Source organism: Sabethes cyaneus, chromosome 2 (assembly GCF_943734655.1).
Source record: "Sabethes cyaneus chromosome 2, idSabCyanKW18_F2, whole genome shotgun sequence".
Taxonomy (NCBI): domain Eukaryota; kingdom Metazoa; phylum Arthropoda; class Insecta; order Diptera; family Culicidae; genus Sabethes; species Sabethes cyaneus.
This window is the reverse complement of record NC_071354.1, coordinates 211,931,998-211,953,367: the sequence shown is the minus strand read 5'-3', so window position 1 is coordinate 211,953,367 and position 21,370 is coordinate 211,931,998. Positions and strand designations below refer to the sequence as shown.

The 21,370-nt window shown below is 38.2% G+C and overlaps 1 protein-coding gene across 1 annotated transcript in view; it reads left to right on the top strand.

Moving 5' to 3' along the window:
* Positions 1-21,370, top strand: part of LOC128736612 (kazrin) — a 205,146-nt gene that overhangs the window by 150,905 nt on the left and 32,871 nt on the right. The window contains exon 13 of the mRNA XM_053831100.1: positions 1,742-1,850. Within this exon, the coding sequence (XP_053687075.1) occupies positions 1,742-1,850 (109 nt within the window). The remainder of the gene's footprint in view (positions 1-1,741; positions 1,851-21,370) is intronic.

Here is a 21,370-nt window from a genome sequence, read left to right as displayed (position 1 = left end):
ATCGAACCACCCACAGACACAAACGCTCGCCCGCCCGCTTCCCATTTCGATGTATCTGCTGAGATGAATTCAGTCTTCAGGTGTTGGTATAAGCATTGTTGGAAGATTTCACTTCTGTTCACTGTAACGTTGTGAACAGTTGAACATTGTTGAACGCTTTTAAATCGTAAGTGAATACCACCATCTTTCCGTGAGATGAATTTATCAGAAAAGTGATAAAAGAAAGATTGTGACTGCTTATTGGCTGCCACGGAGTACATTTGCCTTTTCGAGCTTTTTTATACTGACTCTTAAACGAGTATTGCTCACTACTCCATCCAGGTTTAAAGAAAATAATGCTTAAAATCCTTCACTCCGTAAGATAGGATCAATATCGTTCAATGTCATTAGAATTAATATAGGAAGCAATCACGTAAAAACTGAAAGCGATCTACTGGTACTTTGACTGGTTTACTATTCATACATTGTTTTCCGTAGTTCTATAGTTTCAAATTGAAAAAGTCATAAAAATATCAAAATGGAATTGTTTTTAAAAACCCATAAGTCTTTTTCTTTTAATATAAAAGCTCTGATCTTTGTACTTTAACTTGAAAAACCAGATTTTCAAGATGAATCAAAAACACGACCAAAAGTAAAAATAACCTGCTCCATCTAATGATCAAATAATCGAAACATTTCGAGTGTTCAGCAACATACTAGGGCCTGTTGCTAACACAAAACTTTCTAATTAAGTTTCCACAGAATCTCAAACTTTCCCTCGAACAGCTACCACAACATTTCGATTGAATTCTCATCAAATTCATATCATCACACACCGGTGTTTACTTTTCGTCCAAAATACATTTCTCATCCCTAATTTAATCTTCAACAACAGCTCCATCAAATACATATTCATTGCTTCGCCCCGATAACCCGATATTATGGATGATTCAATTTTCCTGTGTGCTTCTCCTCTGTGGTTATAAGTTTTCACGCTTAACATTTCCTCTTTTTATACATTTACAACAATTTCGCTCGAGAACCGCTAGAGCTAGCTAAACTAGTCGCAGAAACTAATTTATCCTCCAATTAAAACCGCTTCTCCTACCACACTGTGTCTCGCTCGTTGTCTGTCTCAAACAAAAAAGCATTCTCTTTTTCCGCTGAACGTTGCTCTGCCTGCCCACTTGCACATTTGCAGCATCACGCTAGTTTCCTCGTTCAGTCTCGCATCCATTAATATACATTTTTTTTCGGTTCCTGGTTATTATTTCCATACGTGTGTTTTCAATATATATTTTTTGATTGATGTACGTTTTTTCCATGTCTGCTTTTTCTCTCATTTCAAACAAAAAACCACACCTCTTCCGTCGATCTCCTCGCCCAAAAACAATACAATTCCAAATAAAAACTGAATAAAAACCGCACGCTGCTGTAAACCAAAACGCACGTACGATGTGCGGTGATAATGGCAACACTCGGTACAAAATTCACGGTTTTTAACAAACTATCAACTGTCGTTGGACACTTTGATGTTGATCCGTCATCCGTTAAACCTCCCGCCACCGATACGATGATGCTGGCTACCGCCACCCGCCACCGAATGGATTCCCTAACGATCCGGACGAACCTGCGAACGAACCCGGCGATGAATAACGGGCACAATTACAACAAAAAAACAACAACTACTACTACTACAACACCATCTCCATCATCACCACCCACCATTCACCACCAACAAAACCACACAACACCACCACAGGGCTACACTGGGCCAGGGGATCCGAACCGGTGGAACTGTGGTACCGATCGCGAGCGGAATCGGAATGATGCCCACGCCCGGAGATCGACGCAATACCGGCAGCTTGAGGGTGAGTAACTGCAATCTGTTTTTTTCCTCCTTTTTTATCCATTTTTAATCCTGATTTGCTTCGACGGTATGCATGCAAAGTGCGATGATCTCCCGTGTAACATGTAATTATACGGAAACCCGCAGCCGGTACCGGTACCGGCACCGGAGAAGGATTGCAAAAAAGTAACACAGGAAAAGCTGCCAACAAACTTTTACCCCACCGAAAAGTTTGCATGTGCACGGCAAATATTAGCTGTTGTTTATTAACAGTTTTCTTTTCCATTTTTTTATGATGTGCTATTTCCTGCTCTATTCTCGTTTGCTTTCATCGTCCACACTGCATCTGACCGGGCGGGACTAGCGTTCGGGATGCTTTTCTTTTTCACCGTCAGGTTTACACAATCCAGTTTGTTTCACGCCAATGGTTTCGTAGTCAATATTTACCACGCTCTACACGCTATTTCACCAACTGACCTACCTAGAACGCACACATACACACGCACACAGACAGCCACACAATTCCACCAGTTCTGGAATGCATGTTGCGGTGTTTTTATTCGCTATCCAGCTATCATTACAATAGTCATTCCATTAAAAAAAATCATCCCATACAATTATACGGCCGTCGACAAAATGGTAAACAGCATAATGTGGACGCGTAAAAGTTCAAAATATTGCGACACTACACGAACCACTTCACGGCAGGTAGGATTACATGTGTAAAGAAAAAAGAAAATTGTTGGATAACTTTCGTGTACACGAAACAATGAAACTAACGCTGTAAAACCATGTACCAACTCTGAAACAAAAGTTCTTAACTACCATGCGCTTCCATTGCGCTCGCATTGCATGTAAACGCATGGTGTTTTACTTTTCTCGCAGGCAATTCAAACTTTCACCTTTCAGCACAGAACAAATTAGACAATCAACGAAGAAGATGTTTGTTAGTGGAAATGGATGCCAATTTGCATTAAACATTCACGAGTAGTAGTGCCTGTGTTGCGTCTGCAACGAAGTATTCACACTCGTCTGTTCACTCATCCGATTAAAACAGAAAGAGACTTGCAACGCATCGCGCAATATGCTAGAGCCTCACAAAGCATTTGTCTAGCTGCTAAAATCATTAGCAGGCTAATTCGAACGCAGAGTGTTTCGTTTCATGTGCTTTCTGGTTTTGATTTTAATTCCATTTAAATAAAACTTTGTTAGGTTTATCAGGAATACACAAGAAGTAATATTTTATACATATGATAAAATGATGATAATAGATTGTGAATTTGTTAAAACAATCTTAGAGTAGTTACCAAATGTACCAAAAATACCAAAACTTACATTTCTAAAATAAGACAAAGCAGCCAGTTTCAGAAGTAATCTACGGACCTAGTGCTCGTATCTACGGATTTTTATCAACTTTGCGGAAAAGATTAAAAGTATCTTTAGTGACAAAAAGTACGTGTACACTCACGCAATGCATAATATCCTGAAAAGCATAACTTTATTCTTTCTGAGAGAAAGAAGCGAATAGAATACTTTTCTTTAATGAGAAGTGTATTAAAAATGGAAGATTTGCTTTATTGCTGTTAATAAAAACAAGCATTTTTCGCTTTGACGGCAGATATTTATAATAATACTGATATTATCCTGGTTGAAGTGCGGCAAAATGGCTAAATATTTTCATTTTTATTTTTTCCCGCATTTTGGTAGTTCCGTACCTTGATTTCTGTAGTGCGATAGAACTTTAAAATCAAGCGAATAAGGTTGTTCTTTTTAATCAAGTAGATGGAAACCTTGTTCAATATGCTCTTTTTACGCGACAAACAAAAATTCTCGTACCATCAAAAAGCGATGAAAAGATGAGTAAAATAAATAGAAAAGACAACGAAGAGTCGACAAAAGACAGCGGAATGGTGAATAGAAGTCAATGAAACTGTGATGAAAACATGGCAAAAATACGATAAAAAGACGACAAAAAACTGCCACAAAAAAAACGACAAAAATGGGAAAGAGATATTTAAAAACTGTCAAACAGTCAATAAAACATACAAAAAAGACTACAAAAAAATGGTGGATATGCGTCATCAAAAAGACGCCGATAGAACAACGAAAAGACAAGAAAAATACAACAATGTTGTTGTCTTGGCAACAAGCAGGACGAAAGATGATAAAAAGATGACAATAAACACGAAAAAAGACGGTAAAATGTCATAAAACGAAAATACGATGGAAAGATGGCAAAAAAATCATAAAAAGAAGGTAAAAATATAACAGAGAAATGACAATGAGATGACGAATACGGAGAAAACAAAAAGACAGATAAATGGTTCCGAAAAAGCGACGATAATATGACGAACAGACAATGTAAGGTAGCGAAAAGACGATGAAAGAACTATGAAACGACAGCAAATAATCGACAAACAGGCAGTGAAATGCCTGCGAAAAGATATGATGAAGAAGTGAAGACAAGCAGGCGAAAAATTGAAAGACGACAAAAATACGGTTAAAAGACGTCAAAAACGTTACGAACAGCGACCAAATTACCAGAAAAGTCACACAAAACGACGAAAAAACTGTCAATGGCTAAAGGTATTAGAGAAACAATTAAAAGACAGCAAAACAGTGACAGGCTATGCCAAAAAAGTCACTGTTGACGATGCCATCAAACCAAAAACGCCACAAAAAGAAATAAAAAATGACCAGCAAATCACTGAAAAGAGACGAAAAGGCGATGATAGAATACCAGATGTTGAAAATAACGAAAAACGACCAACAAACGATAAAATACAACAAAAATACGAGAGGTCAACACGGTGTAGTGATTAGCATTCACATCTCTCACTTCGAGGGCTCGGGTTCAAATTCCAGTCCCACCGAAACGACGAATGACCCAAGCTATTAAAGTGACTATAATCACAATAAAACAAACAAAAACGAAACGAAGATGATAATAACGGCGGAAAAGTTGACGGAGTACACTTAACCAAAAAAAAAAACCGAAAAACTAAAGACAAAATACAAAATAACCACGAACGACGACCACGAAAAATGAAAGAATTCGGAAAAATAAAGGCTAAAGGCGAATGACGAAAGTCAAGATTATGCGTTCTTGAATAATATAGAGGAAATTTGAAATGTATCATGAACTAATTCGATTCAAAAAATTATTAATTTGTTTCAAATGCAATCAAGAATACCTATGCGATAAAAAATGTCGGTCCAACTTCCATTTAAATCAAAAGTTCGATTTAAAATTTGATTTAGTTTTATAATTTATAACCTCTTTTTCTGTGATTAACACACAGATGGTAAAACTACGGATTTTTCTTCAGCAAAACCTGGCATGACTGACGCACCCACGCTCTTTCGGTTTGTACCCGAATGTTATACTAAATAAACTACTGCCGCCAATTTATATTAAGTAATCTAATACCTAATTATTGTCCAATTTCATCATTCTACATTCGCATCACACAGACAGACAATGCGTAGCCAACAGTTGCTCTGACAAATCCTCGTGTGGTTAACCACCCCGGGGTGTTTTTTTTTGACGTAGGACTACGTCTTTGTTTACTATACTGGGACTGGGTAGCACTTTGTGAAAACGAAAATAGAAACGTAACGTTGGAATGAAAGATTTCAAATACTTATAACTACTAAACTACTGAACGAAACTCAACAATTTATATGTCGTTGGAAAGATAAAATTATCAGCAATTTTATGGAGGGGGCGAGATAGCAATTTTATTGACGGCGTAAGAGGGGGAGCTCCTATACAAATGAAACACAAGCTTCCTTAAAACTCGAAAACTAATCAAGCAAATGGAACCAAATTTGGCACGTGGGGTTTACAAAGTAAGACTTTTTTCGATGGTGTACTGACACCCCTTCCCCTTCTAAGAGGGGGGGGGGGGTTTCCTACAAATAAAATACAAATTTCTTCAAAAATCTAGAACTAATCAAGCAAATGGAACCAAATTTGGCGTGTGGGGGTTTTTGGAGGTAAGAATTTTTTCAATGGTGTACTGCGACCTCTTCACCTTCTAAGAAGGGGGGGGGGCTCCTATACAAATGAAACACAAATTGCCTCAAGCGCGCAAGTGATTTTTAAAAGAAATCTCTTTGTCTCAATGCAATGGTTGCAGGCGTTGTACTTATGAACCCCTGTCCACGTATTTTCAAAGCCACCATTGCATTCAATGAAGAATTGAGTCTGAATATTTCGCTCTTCTCTGTGTTGCATGTTTAGATTAGTCTTTGATCTAATGATCTGATACAGTCCTACGTCACCCATTCGTACAACCCTTAGGACTGTATACCTTGTAGTTTTTCCTTTTTATTCCATTTATTCCGAAAATCCAGTTCATTTAATTAATCATTCTTAGCATCAGACACTTCTCACTGGTGCCATCCCGATGATTCTCCTCGAACTTACATACTTGTTGGTCGCAGTTCGTAATTCACGGCACAACAAGTCGCAAAGGTAGACGAAGCTTGTCCACGCATATGTGGCTGTGCAAAGCATATCCGTCAGCCGAAACGAATCTGACACGGTATACATTTTAGTTCCATTGCCAAGCGATGTTTACTGCAACTTTACCAACTGAACATTGAAATTTTCGAATCGGCCAATCCCAAAGTCCAGAAGGTTCTTGACGGTCCGAAAAGGGTCATTGAGTATGACATCAATCTCCACTACGCGGACAGGAATGCACATGTGGCACTCTAGCGCAAAGAGATCACAAGTAGCAATCTCGCTAGTTTGCTTGAGGCGTGAATCCATAGCACGCAGTTTGGAAAAGGAAAAACATAACCCACGGTCCAGTGGATGGATATTAATTCGCCTTTCGAAATCTGGCACCTTCTAATGGGGCTGGAAGCTGGACTGGTCGGCTAGCTGACGGTTTTTATACGTGGTCAACGGCAATAGTTTAAAAAATACGGGAAATCTACGTTTTTTTGTATGCCAGAAGGGCATTGGGTTAAAGGGCCACTGCGACAATCTTAATGATCGTCTTTTGTGGCAGGCCCCGATTGCTGTACACAGTTTACGGACCGCTCATACCTATTGATGAAGTCGAGCGGGATAGTTGTAATCCGGTGCCCCATAAATCTACGCATACTTGCCGGGGTATTCTGTTTATATTCTGATTTCTGAGACCAATTTTTCATCAGCTCTGTTATCAAACTTATGAGGACTAAATTAGCATGATCTCGTGTACCGTAGCTGTGAGTCAAAATATCGATATTTGAAAAAAAAAAGAAAGTGGTTCTAACAGGCTACCCTGAGGTATTCCAGAATTATTTTGGAAGCAATATGATATTTAGATGCCATTCTCGTATCTCGTTTGACGCCTCCCAGTTGCGCAATTGTCTTGTACTCTTACAGCCGAATGCGAAGCCTGCCGATAAAGAAGAATCAAGTCTTAAAGACGTTTACGCTAAAGGCTTTGCCTTCTGCTGTCTCATAGAAAGAAACTGAGTCAAGCATTTAAACCAGCTTACCCGCCAAAGCTCTGCTTGGTCGACACTATCAAATGCTGCCTCTAAATCAGTGTAAACTCAAGCAAGTTAGTTGAAACCGATCTTCCGTGGAAAAATCAGAAAGATTGTGGTCTAGTTACGAGGTTGACACATGACTACGTCAGGTAGATTTTTGCTTAAATAATTTGAATATTAAAAAAAACACTTTGATATTAGCTCTTCGTCAAACATGGTGGCCCTGAGAAGGACCATTTGTTTCGAATGTAAAGATGTTTATGCTTTGGGTTGACTAGTGCACACGACCCGGAGCCACAAAGTCTCCTCGTCTAACACGTCAGGAATTATTTGTTTCGACTATACCTGGACCAAGCTGATGTCCTAAGCATAAACAATTTTGTTAATGTGTTAACCCGAAAAAAAAATTACTTTAAATTTTGTAGCAGAAACAATGCATCTACATCAGGTTTTATTGTGAACATTAAATTTATTGTAAAAATGCCTCAAATTCAAATTTTATTCATATTTTTGTTTCTTATTTTATGCTATAGAAGTCATCAAATTTCATCATAAATTTGCTGCCTTTTTTAATTATATTTTGTTTTTTCGCCTAAGAAAATTACCGTAAAAGGACGATAACTTTTACTGTAAATGAAAATTTTTGTTCGCGAAACAGTTGATTTTTTTATTGTTAAGATACTTAACAACCCGTCATTTTTATGGTAGAAACTCTGAAAACTATGAAAGTTATGGTGGACAACAATAAGTTTGATGGTTTGGTTATCTTTTCTGATGATAAATTTTTGAATATAAATTGTGTTAAAAAAAATAAAATTATCATAGGACTATGATAACGAAGACTCTATGCAGTTCCATTGAATCGTGCTCTTTTTGCGGTTGAAAGAGATGACCGAGCATTTACACACATTGATGAGGAGCTCGTTTGTTTTGCAGCAGTCGACAAAGATGTTGAGAGGAGCTTTGGAGCTTGCGACAATCTTCAAAAAACTTTACACTGAGGAAGAACATCAAATGATCCGCATACAAAAATCTGCGTCCCCTCTAGGTAACACAACGCATACCCCATTGAAGAATAATGAAAAAAGCAAAGGTCCGAGATTGCTCCCTTGCGGGATACCAGATCAATTACAAAGTTAATTCAAATGTGTGCTGCCCAGTCTCACAGAAAGACGCTGGTTAACCAGATATGCCAGTTTGGCCAAAAGCAAATCATGGTCCACAAGGCGGTTTCAGGTCTGTGTAAATAATATCTATTTCAGTGCATTTTTGCGTGTTTTGGATGCAGAATGATTTGAATTCTGAGATATTTTTTGTAGCCAACCGTCCTCATAAAAGTCCATGCTGGTCGCACAAAAGCTTATTTAGTCTCCAGTTATTAGTCGATTAATTTGACTATTCACTTCCCAACGCTCTTATGAGTTGCGAATGCTTAATAAATTGTTGACATTTATCAATCGGGACAACTACAAACTGAATGAGTGAGTAGAATCGTCAAACCGTAACCACCAGGTAGATTCATAATTGATCATTAGACAACTGGACAACTATCGACAGTTACTGTAAATTCACAGAATTCTCCCATGCTTTGTGCTCATGCAATCTGCGGATCTGCTGCCAGACCGCATAATCAAATGTATCAAATAAAATTGTATACGAAGCCGTATCCAAAATACAGAACTCATCCTACACGCTTAATTATTCCCACCTAGAAATTGGTTTTATCATCCCGGACTTGAATGGTTGGAACAGCACAAAATTTTCTTAAAAATGGATAGGAAATTTCAAACAGATTATTTACCTCCAAAAAACTACTGGAAATACCCGAAGTAGGTACTCGTTTTCTAATCAGAATCAAAGTTTTTACACTGTGTTTGTACACTAACTTCTAAGTCCGCCCAAATTTAGCGTGTAGGTTAAAAACAAACACAGCAAACTTTTCATTACGCCCAACGGTAGGGCGGTAAGTTGGCTCGCAGTTGCACTGCACACACACACACATGAGCAAATGCGAAAATTGTACACATTGAAAATTCTGCATCACTGCATTACCGGCGCGGCGTTGCAACCAGTCAGCCAAGCGCAAAGGACGAATAGTTTCGCGTCTAATTACAACCTATTAGCTTATTTTATTACACTCGACGTTGTGCACCACGCAATTCCGGAGCACTTGCAAGCAGACTCCAGCGCGGGCTCTCTTCAGGATTTAATGACAGCAGCCCGTAGGCCGGTAAGCATGTGCAGTGCATGGAATGGCTTTCCGCAATGATAATTAACAAAATAAAATGACGCACGAAAATCAGTAAGAATGGAGTGTCTACTTCGCGGAAAAGTGCAGCCGCCGTCGAGTGCCTTTTCAATCCAACTCTGGGCTGGATTATTATTTTTCATTACGATGCAATGAAATTCCTGATGGCGGTTAGAGTGGTTTAGTGGAACTTTTGGCTCAGATTTATTTCTATCTAGAGCATAGTTTGTTATGCAATTACGATGGCTACACAAACAACCACTAAGCTCTTGATTGCCAACCCAAGAGGCTAAATCGATTTTACTCTTTTTTTGGCATATTTTACACAAAAAACCCGAAGCCAGCAGACCATCGATGGAAGCAGGGTGCTGTTACTCTTTGTTTTCGAGCTTTTGGCACACGATCCGAGAGCAAACAAAGGCACTAAACACGCGTTCTCTTCGGTCTACCCCCCCGGCCTGTGCCAGCTCCAGCCTCCAGCACAATCGTAGTTGTTGGAACTTTTATTTTGACCTAGGCAACGTTTCGAGAACCTCTCGAAGGGTCGCTTTTTGGGACACACAATCACAATGAATTCCTGGGTATTGTTGTTTTTAGATGCTTTTGCTTGTTTTCATTTTCGCTCGAACGAAAGCAACCTCGCAACCGGGGTTTCCCAACTCGAGCCCGAGATGCAGCCCGGCAGCTCGAGCAGGGAGCTTGCCTTTCACTGCTTTTACAAGTTTTCATCCATATTGTTCTTTTACTCGGCAAATGGATAAGTTTTTCGCTTGAAAGGATATACTGACTGAACCCCCTCTCCGTTTTACCACATGATTTACAGGTCTGGAGTGTTTAGATTGTTCTTTAATTTCAAGATGTGTGCGACGTGGGTTGAGCAGGATGTACGTCCTTGCATACTTGCGGTAAAATGTACTCATCCATACAGAGTGTTTTCTGTCAAACAAATGCAAATGCCAGATGACTGAAATTCATGATTATTATTCACTCTTGACCTATAAGTTGGTTCGTTAACTCGCAAAACAGGCATAATAGGAACCGACCCCAGCTAATGATCCACCATCTTGACTTGCCAGTTGCCACATCTTGCACTTCAAAGCTTGTTAATGAAGCAACGATTTCATTGAAAAACAGAAAAATAGCCACTTTTTGTACCTTTCGTACGCTGTTCAGTGCAACCCTAAAAGTTGGCATTCTGCCAACTCAGCTTTCGTTGCCCGTCCGACTCACACACCGGCGAAATTGGCCGAAACTCGTTAATAAGGAAAAACCGTAAATTAAAGATGCTCGTTTTCATTACTTTGTAACTTTGTGGTAAAGTTCTGCTTTCGTCTGGTCCAGTCGACTCGAGCGAGATGCAGCGCAGGAAATAATCCCGCCCTGAACCAGGGAAGCCAATTTTACGCTAAGGTATTGGTCACAATGTCAGCTCCGAAAGTTTGAGCTCCGAGTTTGAAATTTAAATAACATTTCAAGTTGACAATCAAACGACTTTAACAGCATGACTTGATTAAGTTGCAAGACAAAGTTTAATTGCACAGAACTGAATAAAACGTCATCGCCGTCGTCGCCGTCGTCGTCGTCTTTGCCGGCGTCGACAGCGAACTGCTGGACGATGCTGCACCGACTGCAAACGACCGGTCGAAAGTTTTTAATCAAGTGGATTGGACAAATTGTTTTTGAACATTTTATTTAAATTTGGGTACGCGCAAACAGCGAGCATCCAGACGGCTGGAATGTGTGCTGTGATGGTTTTCGTTTGATTATCCGGGCTCCAAGTTGGTTGCTGGGAGAAACAATGAACTGATGAATAATGAAACGAAACACCGGGAAGAGCACAGAAATAAAATGCTGAACCGACAGAACGAGCAGAGAAATAAACCGGGAACATCCCTCCGGACAGTATCTACAGTGGGGTGGCCTCCAGGCGCAGAACTTCGTTCGCTGATGTTCTTTCTGGCACGTAATATGCTCGCAGATGCGGAGGAAAATGGCACTTTGTGCGACTTCCGACTCCTCACAGTGAGCATCATTATTGCAGCTCACACAAAATGATGGTGGACATCTAGCAGTACGATGGAGACGCACGGTGCGGTGCTGTCGCCGGCTAATGCATGCGGTCGAATCAAAGAGAAAGGATTTATTGCCAACAACATCAAACGAAATTGGCTTCCTCGTAAAGTTAATGCTCGAACAATCGATAGAGTCGTAGTGGATGGAGTTCCATCTTCATCGAAATCATTCAATTGGATATTTTATTTTTCTGCAAACACTGGAGAGTGCATTGCTTTTGTGAAGTTTGTTCATTGATTGTCTCTTCTGCGGATAAATAAAGTTCCGCGAAACTATGAAAAAAGTTTCTGCTCAAATCAAATGATTTTTTATTAAGATGGTTTAGGACGGATGGAGGTACAATGTAAAGATATATTGTAAACAACGAAGGAGCAAATAAATTTCAAAAAGCGCTTTACAATCCGTACATTTCAAAATCGTAGAAAGCTTCCCGTAGAAGACCGCACAGCATGAAGTACGATACGTTGCATAAAATTACCCAAAGAGTACTCAAACTAGAAGAAATAGGTATCATAATGAAAACATAGACATCACAGTGAAATGATCAAAAGTCTTTTTTGGACAGACGAAACCGCCTCCCTTGCTATGCCGACCATATCAAATCTAATAAATGAAAACTTTTGACTCGAAGAGATACGCCAGAAATTCACGGCACGACCTTGCACAAACTAAAAATACCAAACGACGAACACCTCACAGTATACTACCAGAATGTACGTGGATTACAAATGAGGACGAATGGCTTGTTTCTTGCGGTTACTTCATCTGCCGCGACGCTCTTCTATATATTCTTGGTTTAATAGTAGATATGCTCCCTTAGAATTACCTTCTGACAACATCAACATCAGATGCCATCTAGGTTAACTTTTATAGTTCATCCAAAAGTCTAGAACATTGAACGGAAAAACCAGCGTGAACTGAATCACTTCTCGGGAAAGGGTTTCAAGTAAGTTTAACTCTTCTCAATCAAAATTGAGATTCAATCTCAAGCAGCAAATTAAGTTTTTTAACGTTCCTCTAGTGGCTTCCATGACCAATATCATAAAACCGTTAATAAAACTATGAGCACCACCAGAACTTTCTGATGACCACTATTAAACTGCCTTCTGACTAAGTGGTACACTCTTCAGAAGGTTATTATAATCTGGTTATAAGCTCAAGTAGTCGTATCACGCTCTGTTGAAAGCAGCAATAAAACCTGATACGCTTTTCGTTGTTTAACAGCCGCCGTCATAATTGAATGAAGGTCTTCGCTTTGCCCTGCAAAGCTATAAGCTATATCATTCAGCCAGCTTCGTTAACTTGAAAATATAACGAATGACAACTAAAATTTTGGATTTTTTTTCAAGCTGTCAAAAAAAGACAAAGATACATGAAGAAGATCTGATTTACCGAAATGAAAGATACATTATCCATTGTTGAAAAAAAATTAGTGTACATTTGAAAACGGTCCGTGATCGGCTGTTCGGTGAAGCTTTCGTTTAACGTCGAAACAGGAGCGTTATACGGCCATCAGGTCAACTTTGCGAATGCCTCTCTTGATTCTACCAATCAACTGTTTGCAATTCGTGGCTCTCTAGTTATTTTTGTACACCAAAGAACACAAAATCCCAAAGAAATCCTCGATTGGGCGCACTGAGACAGATTTTACAGTTTGTGGTCTTTGGGTAAAAATGGGATCGAATGGGTATTCAGGAATGACTGTGTTTTTTGGCATAATGCGATGATGCTCCATCCCGCCAAAACACGTATTGTTCATCTGCATGAAGTTTTTGTAGAAACAGGATCAAAATTTTCTTCAAACATTCGTCTGGTGCATCTTAATTGATAGCCAAACCAGAGGGCTTGTTGTTGAAGAAACGAGAAAGAGAACGATGTGCTTCTGCGTCCATAATGTTGGCTTGTCTTCCACTACCTTGCTTGCGAATAGTTGGTGGGCATCTTAGGATATGGTAAACAGTTGAAACCGCAACATATTTGCTTTTTAAATGTTGTACTGTATACTTTTTGCCGAGATTTCTGTTGCAGTTCGTAGAAGTGTAAAACGCGCTCCAGAAATGCTTCTTGTTTCGACGTCATTTTTAGCAAAACTGGGCAAGCATAAACAAAACAAAAAATATTAACAAAAAGAGGAGAAAGAGAGAGAGCTAACACATACATACTCCCATTTCTCTCTGAGCTCGTTTGTTGTTGACCATAAGGGCCGCGAAAAAATTCCAAAATTTTAGTTGTCAACTGTTACTACCGTAAGAAGAAAAGTTAAAGTTTCAATGTCAGATCATCCTGATCGATTAGGGTTATAACGACTATAATAAAATATCCGATAGAGTGAAAAATAAATGTTCAGCATTTCCCGTAGTTGTGCAGCATATGCGAATTAAATTTTATCGTGCATATTGATATGAAAGGTGGGTTAAATTACCGCACCACCGAAATTTTGCAATTTTTGAATTTTTTAGTTGTTTTATTTTTTATTAAAGGTGGAGGAGCGTTTGGTGAGGAAGAATGGTAGACTGGACGATATTGCGAAACTTCGATGTGGGGCCAAAAATATATTGCGTAGTTCAATTACAAAATAAATGTAGCTAATTAGTCAATTCGCTAACTAAATCATTTTAGGTAGGGTTTATTTCTAATTTGCGTCGTAGAAAGTAACACCATTCTAATTTTCATCATTTGTTGGATGGATTTAATGAATACTCCAAAAGTTCTTGTGCTGATTTGACTAAAACACACTTACCTTCCGATCCGTGAACTTTGAAATCACTGAAAAGCGATTATTAAAGCATATTATTGAAATTACGCAGCTGACTTTATTTCTTAAATTCGTCGTACCGTTTTAAAATCCGTCCATCAAAATTTTTCATCATCCGAACTAAAAATCACAACCATGTTTACGAAGCTAACGCGCATGTATTTGTGTAGGACGGCATGACAAATGTTATTCTGCAAAATTTCTGCAGATCAGCCAAGTTTTCCTGGCTGTAGAATAACGACAATGCCTTGCGTGAGTTATTTTTATTTATGAATGATGGAAATTAAACCGGTTAGTCGATATTTTCTTCTTCGTCGCACGGAAAACCGTACGAAATTTGGCTGGTAGGACTTCTTTAATAATAAAAAGCACTTAAATAAAACTCAGCTCACTTTGATTGATCGCGTATGATAGTCAACAAACTAAAATATTTTGCATTGTGTGTCATAAAAATGCTGATATTTTTAATGATCATAATTTTATTTCAGCAATTCGCACTTTGCTTTAATGATTTTTTGTTTGCGAATTAGGCTTATACAAATTTGAAAAAAAGTTTATGTCACCCCCCCCTTCAAAAATTTTAGAAATTTGAAGGGGCAAAAAAATAAAGTGCAATAATGTTGCATTCTTTAATGTTAAGCAGATTTTTACAATTCAACGAGTTTACATCTCTAAATTACCCAATTCGTGCAAAGTTAAAGTAATTATCCCGTTAGTCTCGATCAACTATCCTACACCATCTTAGCTTTCTGATTCTTGCTACAGATCACAGGTGACTATTGTGCTTAACCTTTAAGTTCCGACACCGAAAATTGGGGTTCTTAGAATTAGACTTTTGGCTCCATTTACTTTAAATTTTGTTCCATTTTAATTAAACTTGCTTCAAAAGAACCGAATTAGATTGAGGCATCAATCAACTAAACAATGTATTAGTGAAATTTGCCACCACTTTTGACGGAGATAATTGCTGTGGGATTATATTTTGCTGTCATAGGTAGTAGATAAGATTAAACTAAAAATACAACAAATTACACACTCCGGAACATCAGCTTTCGGTAGTCCAAATTGATCGTTTTATTCCGTAGTGTTCAAGTACCTACCCTAATTTTGGATGTTTTGGGACGAAAAACTTAAAGATACAATTTTTTACCATGCATTGGACGCATACAGAAAGGATGTCACTGAACTGTTCGAAACTTTTCTGACTATTGTCATGTTGTGATTATCATTGGGATCAACGGTGGCCCCGACCATTACATCAAATCAAGTCATGTTAAGTTATATTGCTTTTTAATTGAGCTTTATCTGCATCTGCTTTAAAAATGGAGTTTTAGTATGGAAATGTATGAAAGTGGAATTTTAATTGGAATAACACTTTTATTGCTTGGCAGTCGAAACAGTTTATCTCTCCAAACATTTCAATGAATCGCAAAATCCTAGAGCTTTCGAAGAAAGATCTAAACATTTATACTGATCTTATAGCAGGACATTGTCCAAACCGCTTTCATCTGAAGCTTATGGGGAAACTGCAAGATGATATATGTCGATTCTGTGGCACAGAAAAAAAGACTCTGAATATCTGTTATGCCGATGTCCGGCATTTTTCAATTAAAGATTATTATCCAAATCCGAGTGACATGCAAGTAAAAAGCAAAATTCAAATGAAGGTTAAGTTACACGTGTTTGGCTCTCTAAGGTGATCCTGTAGCACTCCACTATGTTCAAGTTGATTCATCTCTGCCAGAATACTTGCTTTATGTGCTTGGATCAAACAATTTTAAAAGTTGTTTTGGTTTGAACTAAAATTTAAGTACTGTACAACTTTTTTGTATTAAAGTTTTATTATTCTGGAAAAATAAACACTGGTTTCTTGTCCTTTGTTTAGTTATTGAAGGTTTGATGTTATTATTTTTTTTCTTGCCCCCCCCCCCTTGAACAATATTTCGAGACCAGGACATAAACTTTTTTCCAAATTTGTATAAGCCTTATAAATAAGTGAAAAATGATACCGGAGTGGAACTCCAATATTTTTCGAAACAACAGCAATAAATCTGTTTGATCAGAGTGTTACCATATTAATTTAGCATTATAAAACTAACAGATTAACTGCGGTTTGACAAGTAACCGCAATAATACCAATTTTGTATAGGTTTTGTACCATGTTGTATTGCTACGCCCCTCTTATAGGAACTTTAAAAGATAACAAATTTTAATTTGCTTCAATAACAGTTTTCTTTTGGATTTATAGATTGCTATAAGTATATTTTGATTCGTATAAAATTCAAGCAAAATCAAGTGGTTTTAGAATTGTTACTTGGGATTGAGTAAACAATACCGATTTCAAAAATTGACACTCACCACAGGCCTGAAATGGCTACTATCAAAATTTCGCCAAACAAGAATGCATATAAATCGATCAAATTTATCATTCTTTTTAAAAATTTTAGATTTAAGATTATAGTATCCAGCTCCCGAGATGTACAGACACATTGTCTACTTCCGCTTGACGATGGCCCAATATTTTTTGATTAGGTGGATCTGAAAGGCATGAAAGCAGGATTCTTGGCTTTGGGCACAACCTTAGGATATGCTGCGATTTGCCTACCACTATGCTAGAATCCGGCCAAACTAGTACGGAACAAGCGTGCTGCTTCGGGAAAACCAGCGGATGTTTTTCCAAATACTAACTCACGAAAATTTTTTGATTGATGGTCCTAGCTGCAAGAAAAATGTCGACTTTCCAACCAGAGGCACAATTAAGCTTGCCGAACCAGATATTTATAAACGAGCTTTGACAGTTTCATATGCTTGAAAATGTCTGTTACCTTTCCCCTTCCGATTGCAATATATAACTCCTGCCCAGACACTTATACTAAGTCTTCTTTGATATAGATTTTGTCAAATGTTACAAAGAAGATTAGCCGACTAAATATTCCAATTGAAATGTCCCATTTTCAATCACGCCTTACTTTAAAAAAATGTGCAAAACACCATCCTTTTATAACAGATATAACAAAAAAACACATTTCTAAAAGTTAAATAGTCTGATTGGGTTGTCATTGATTACCCATTTAAAATTTAAATGATCCCAAATGTAAGCTTTGATTACTACTTTATTCCCAAGTAACACACAAAACAAGTTAGAAAATAATATTCGTGGAAATTAGTCGCTTAAGCGTACTATAAACGTACTTTGAAAACATATGTCGTTATTATTAAGGTTTTGAGATGTTTTGGGATAACATGAATTTATTTGACAGCTCATATCTAATGTATAATGTTTGTTTTGTCAACATGTCAACACGAAGTTTTTATTACGTCACCATTACTAAATTTAAACTACTGGAAGAACAAGTTGTAGCTTATGCTATAATAACGTTTTAAATTGGTATGAAATAACCTGATACATACTTCTTTCAATTCTTGTTTCATTAGACTTAAGTTTTTTGCGCTTTTCAGGTAATAGAGAAGTTCTGATATATGTAATATTATACTATTCGATAACAAGCTGTGTTGCTTGGGTTATACACCTTACTGAAAACCCCTTGCGCACACGCGATTTATTGCTACTGTTGGAGGTCTTCTCGCTACGCTGTTGTATAGTTTTTCACACTGGGGAATCTTTATCAGCAGAGCGCACGTTCCTTTTCGCTACCATAAGTTTTTGTATGCAAATAGAGAGCTCTTAAGTTGAACATCAGGTGTCATTGCGACTTAAAATCATACTGAAATATAAAAATACAGCATTCTCTTTGCGCCTCTTACGCATATAAGGTGGCATAAATACATTAAAATGCGTCTGTTTTGCATAAAAGGTTGCTGATGTTATTGGCTGCCAACCCTTAAGAAAAATTGGGTTGAAATGCATTTATGCCGCCGTAGTAAGCATAAGAGAGGAGACGCAAAGAAAATCTCTCATTTGCACATTGGAACAACATTCACATTGACATGTTGGTATTGCTCCGTATCCAATTGATAATATCGGCACAGAACAAAAGTGGAAGTCCGAACGATTTGGCGATCAAAACTGGTGACAGAGTCTTTTTTGTTTTTATTTTTCTTTGGGAAGGTTTTCGTATAGAAGCGAATAATAGCAATATAAGCAGAACGCTCGCTGCCAATCGCACAGCAGCTTGCGTTGCGTTCGTGTGTTTTCGAGGAAAAAAGTGACTCGCCACCGCCAGGTTCGCTAGTATCTGTAGAAAGTAGCATGTACGTGTTTGGATTTCTATTTCCACTTCTGTTCTGTGATATCGGACAGACAATTTGTGACCTTGAGAGCATGCATTCGGTAGTGTTCCGGCAGACTAAGGAATATGAAACCAAACCGATACTCATTGCAGAGCAAAGCAGCAAATCACTGCAAAAGCAAAAAATAACTCGTTGCTTGTCGGGGAAGGTAACAATCGACTGAGAGAGAGCAAATCGATTCTTCCTCTGCGCTTTGCCAGTAAAACGTCTAGAATTGAGACTTTTACAGAGCGCTACACAAGCCTGCATAATTCACACAAAAATGATACAAAATATATATAAATTTGGCAGCCTTTTCCGGTCGAGATCCGAACTTGCAATTCCTGGGGTGACATTGCGCATCTCGTTTCGAGTGGTTTTGATTCCTTTCGACCACGTTAAACAAATGGGCGTCTCGAACCAAAATCACTCGAAACGAGAATCGCAATGTCACCCCTGGCTTGTTAGAGCAGTGTCGTACCTCGAGGAGGTGCTGGGGGCACATTTTAGTGATATTTCTGTACAATTTTTGTATTGTCTTAGTAAAATGCAAGTGCAAAAGGCACTTGTTGTTTAAGATTGCATTTTGTGTCAGCTTGATGAGTCTAACCCAGAATAGGTTTCAAATCTGTTTACGTTCGGTGTGATGGCCTTAATCTACAAGAACAATTTGGGAATGAAATGAGTAAATATCGTATACCAGGAAAAAGTAAGGAAAATCACACCTCCCCTGTCAGAGAGAATGGTGTAACAGAAAGGAAACTTTCGGTAGATTATTGTCAACGGGTCAACGGGGGTCAATGATTTTTTGTATAACACAGCTTCAGTTTTTGTGTTCCTTGGATAATTTTACGCAATTATTGGTCTAGCTTTGTGTGGAATATTTCCTTTTATGTGAGCGTGGTTTTAGTAAGCAATTTGGATTTTGTACGGATTTCCTACGTTTATGCTGATTGGATTTAGCTAATTATTTAACACTATTTGTCTGTGCTCCTTTTTGTTAATGGGAAAGTGCAAGTTTTCTGGAAGACGATTTTTCACGTCGGTATTTTACTTTGAAAGGAACCAAGCAGCTGTTCCAAAGTTCAATAAGATCTGATCAGTTGACCATATCTAGCTAAGAATGCCAGAATAAACTTATCCGGCGCACTCAATCCAATCCAAACCATTAAAAATTCTTTACCGAAATTGCGAGTAGAGAAGCCTAGTACTCTGGCTCCTTCTGTAAATCCATCGGGGCTATCTGAATTGAACTTTTTTGTTGTCAGAAAAGATAATCTACATAAATAAATAAAGAATAAACAAATATCAAAACGATTAAGCCCTGAATTAAATATAATAGCGGTAGTGTTATAGTAAACGAAATTTCAAAGTCACTGGCATGCCAAGTTGAGCTTTGGTGAATTTCAAACGTTTTTGGGGTAGCCCTTTGGGGGATAGTTTTGTTTATTTTAAATCGAATAATATTGAGGTTGGTTCGCAAAATCTTGCTGTCAAACTGTTTTCTTACAAACTAGTAGATTCACCATAGTCCAGACCTCGTTAATGACTTCGATTTTTTTTATTTTGGGCTAGCAGTCGAACGGGCAATTATAAAAATGACTTTTTGTCATGAAATTGGGTACACTCAAAAGAAGTACACGTTCTTATCTTCTTGCAAAAATAATAATGATTTTCTGGAGAGCGCCAGGTAAGATATAAACTGATTTCTCATTTCCGTTTTTCGTGTTTAACGCTCTACCCAGATATTTTTTCAATTCAGTTTCAGATATATTACAAAATTGAAATAAGGCATGTAAATTTAGGTCAATAATTTTGTTTCTTTCAGAACTAAAAAAGGGAAAATTCCTAAATTCTGTTTTTGAAAAATGATAACCCTTGAACTCATGGTCAGAATGTTGTGATAATAATATTCAAATATCAAGAATTCCCGCCTGAACACATTTTTCATATGTAAATTCAAAACAAATTGGTTGGTTACGGGATCTCCCGACAACCCAAGTATCAATTTTAGTTTTATTGAACTCTTATTATGGCTTTCATGACCAAAGTTGGTCATGAAAACCGCAACAAGAGTGTAATAAAACTGACATTGTTACTTGGGAATCGATCTCGGGCAAGTACGATGCTGTTTTGAACTTGACTTCTCCTGACCCGTCGATTGCTTCCAGTTTGTCTCAACCAGTCTGTCCTCGTCGATTATCACCTGTAGGTCACGCGGGACGCATTGAAGTTGCTATTATGGAATCCCTCCCTCGATCCCTCAACCACGGTCGGCCAATTCCTGCCAGCGGCCAGCAGTCACCCCTGCCCTGTGTGCTGGTATGGCAACTGGGTCTTCCAACCCAGTTATGCAGTCAAGTGCAATTGTAATCCGGACATTCCTTCCGCTGATGTATTTCCCGCTTCCAGCTTGGAATCTCCTCGTGCCGGGAGTTTTGTTTCGGAGCTATCTGCACACGCCAATGACGTGGATGGTATTAGTGCATACTATCAGAATGTGTGAGGTTTTAGGACTAAAATGGACGACCTATTACAAAAGTAGTTACAAAAGTAGTTTTGGTGGCATATTGATTGCCGTTGCTCAACAGTTCCCTAGTTCGCTGGTCAACTTGAGACATGGACATTGTCCCGAACAAGTCTATGTTTCTGCTGTCATCAAAGGAATGAAGTTTTTGCTTGCTACAGTTTACATCCCACCTGACAGAAGTAAAGTTGTTGTCAAGTTTATCGATGAGCA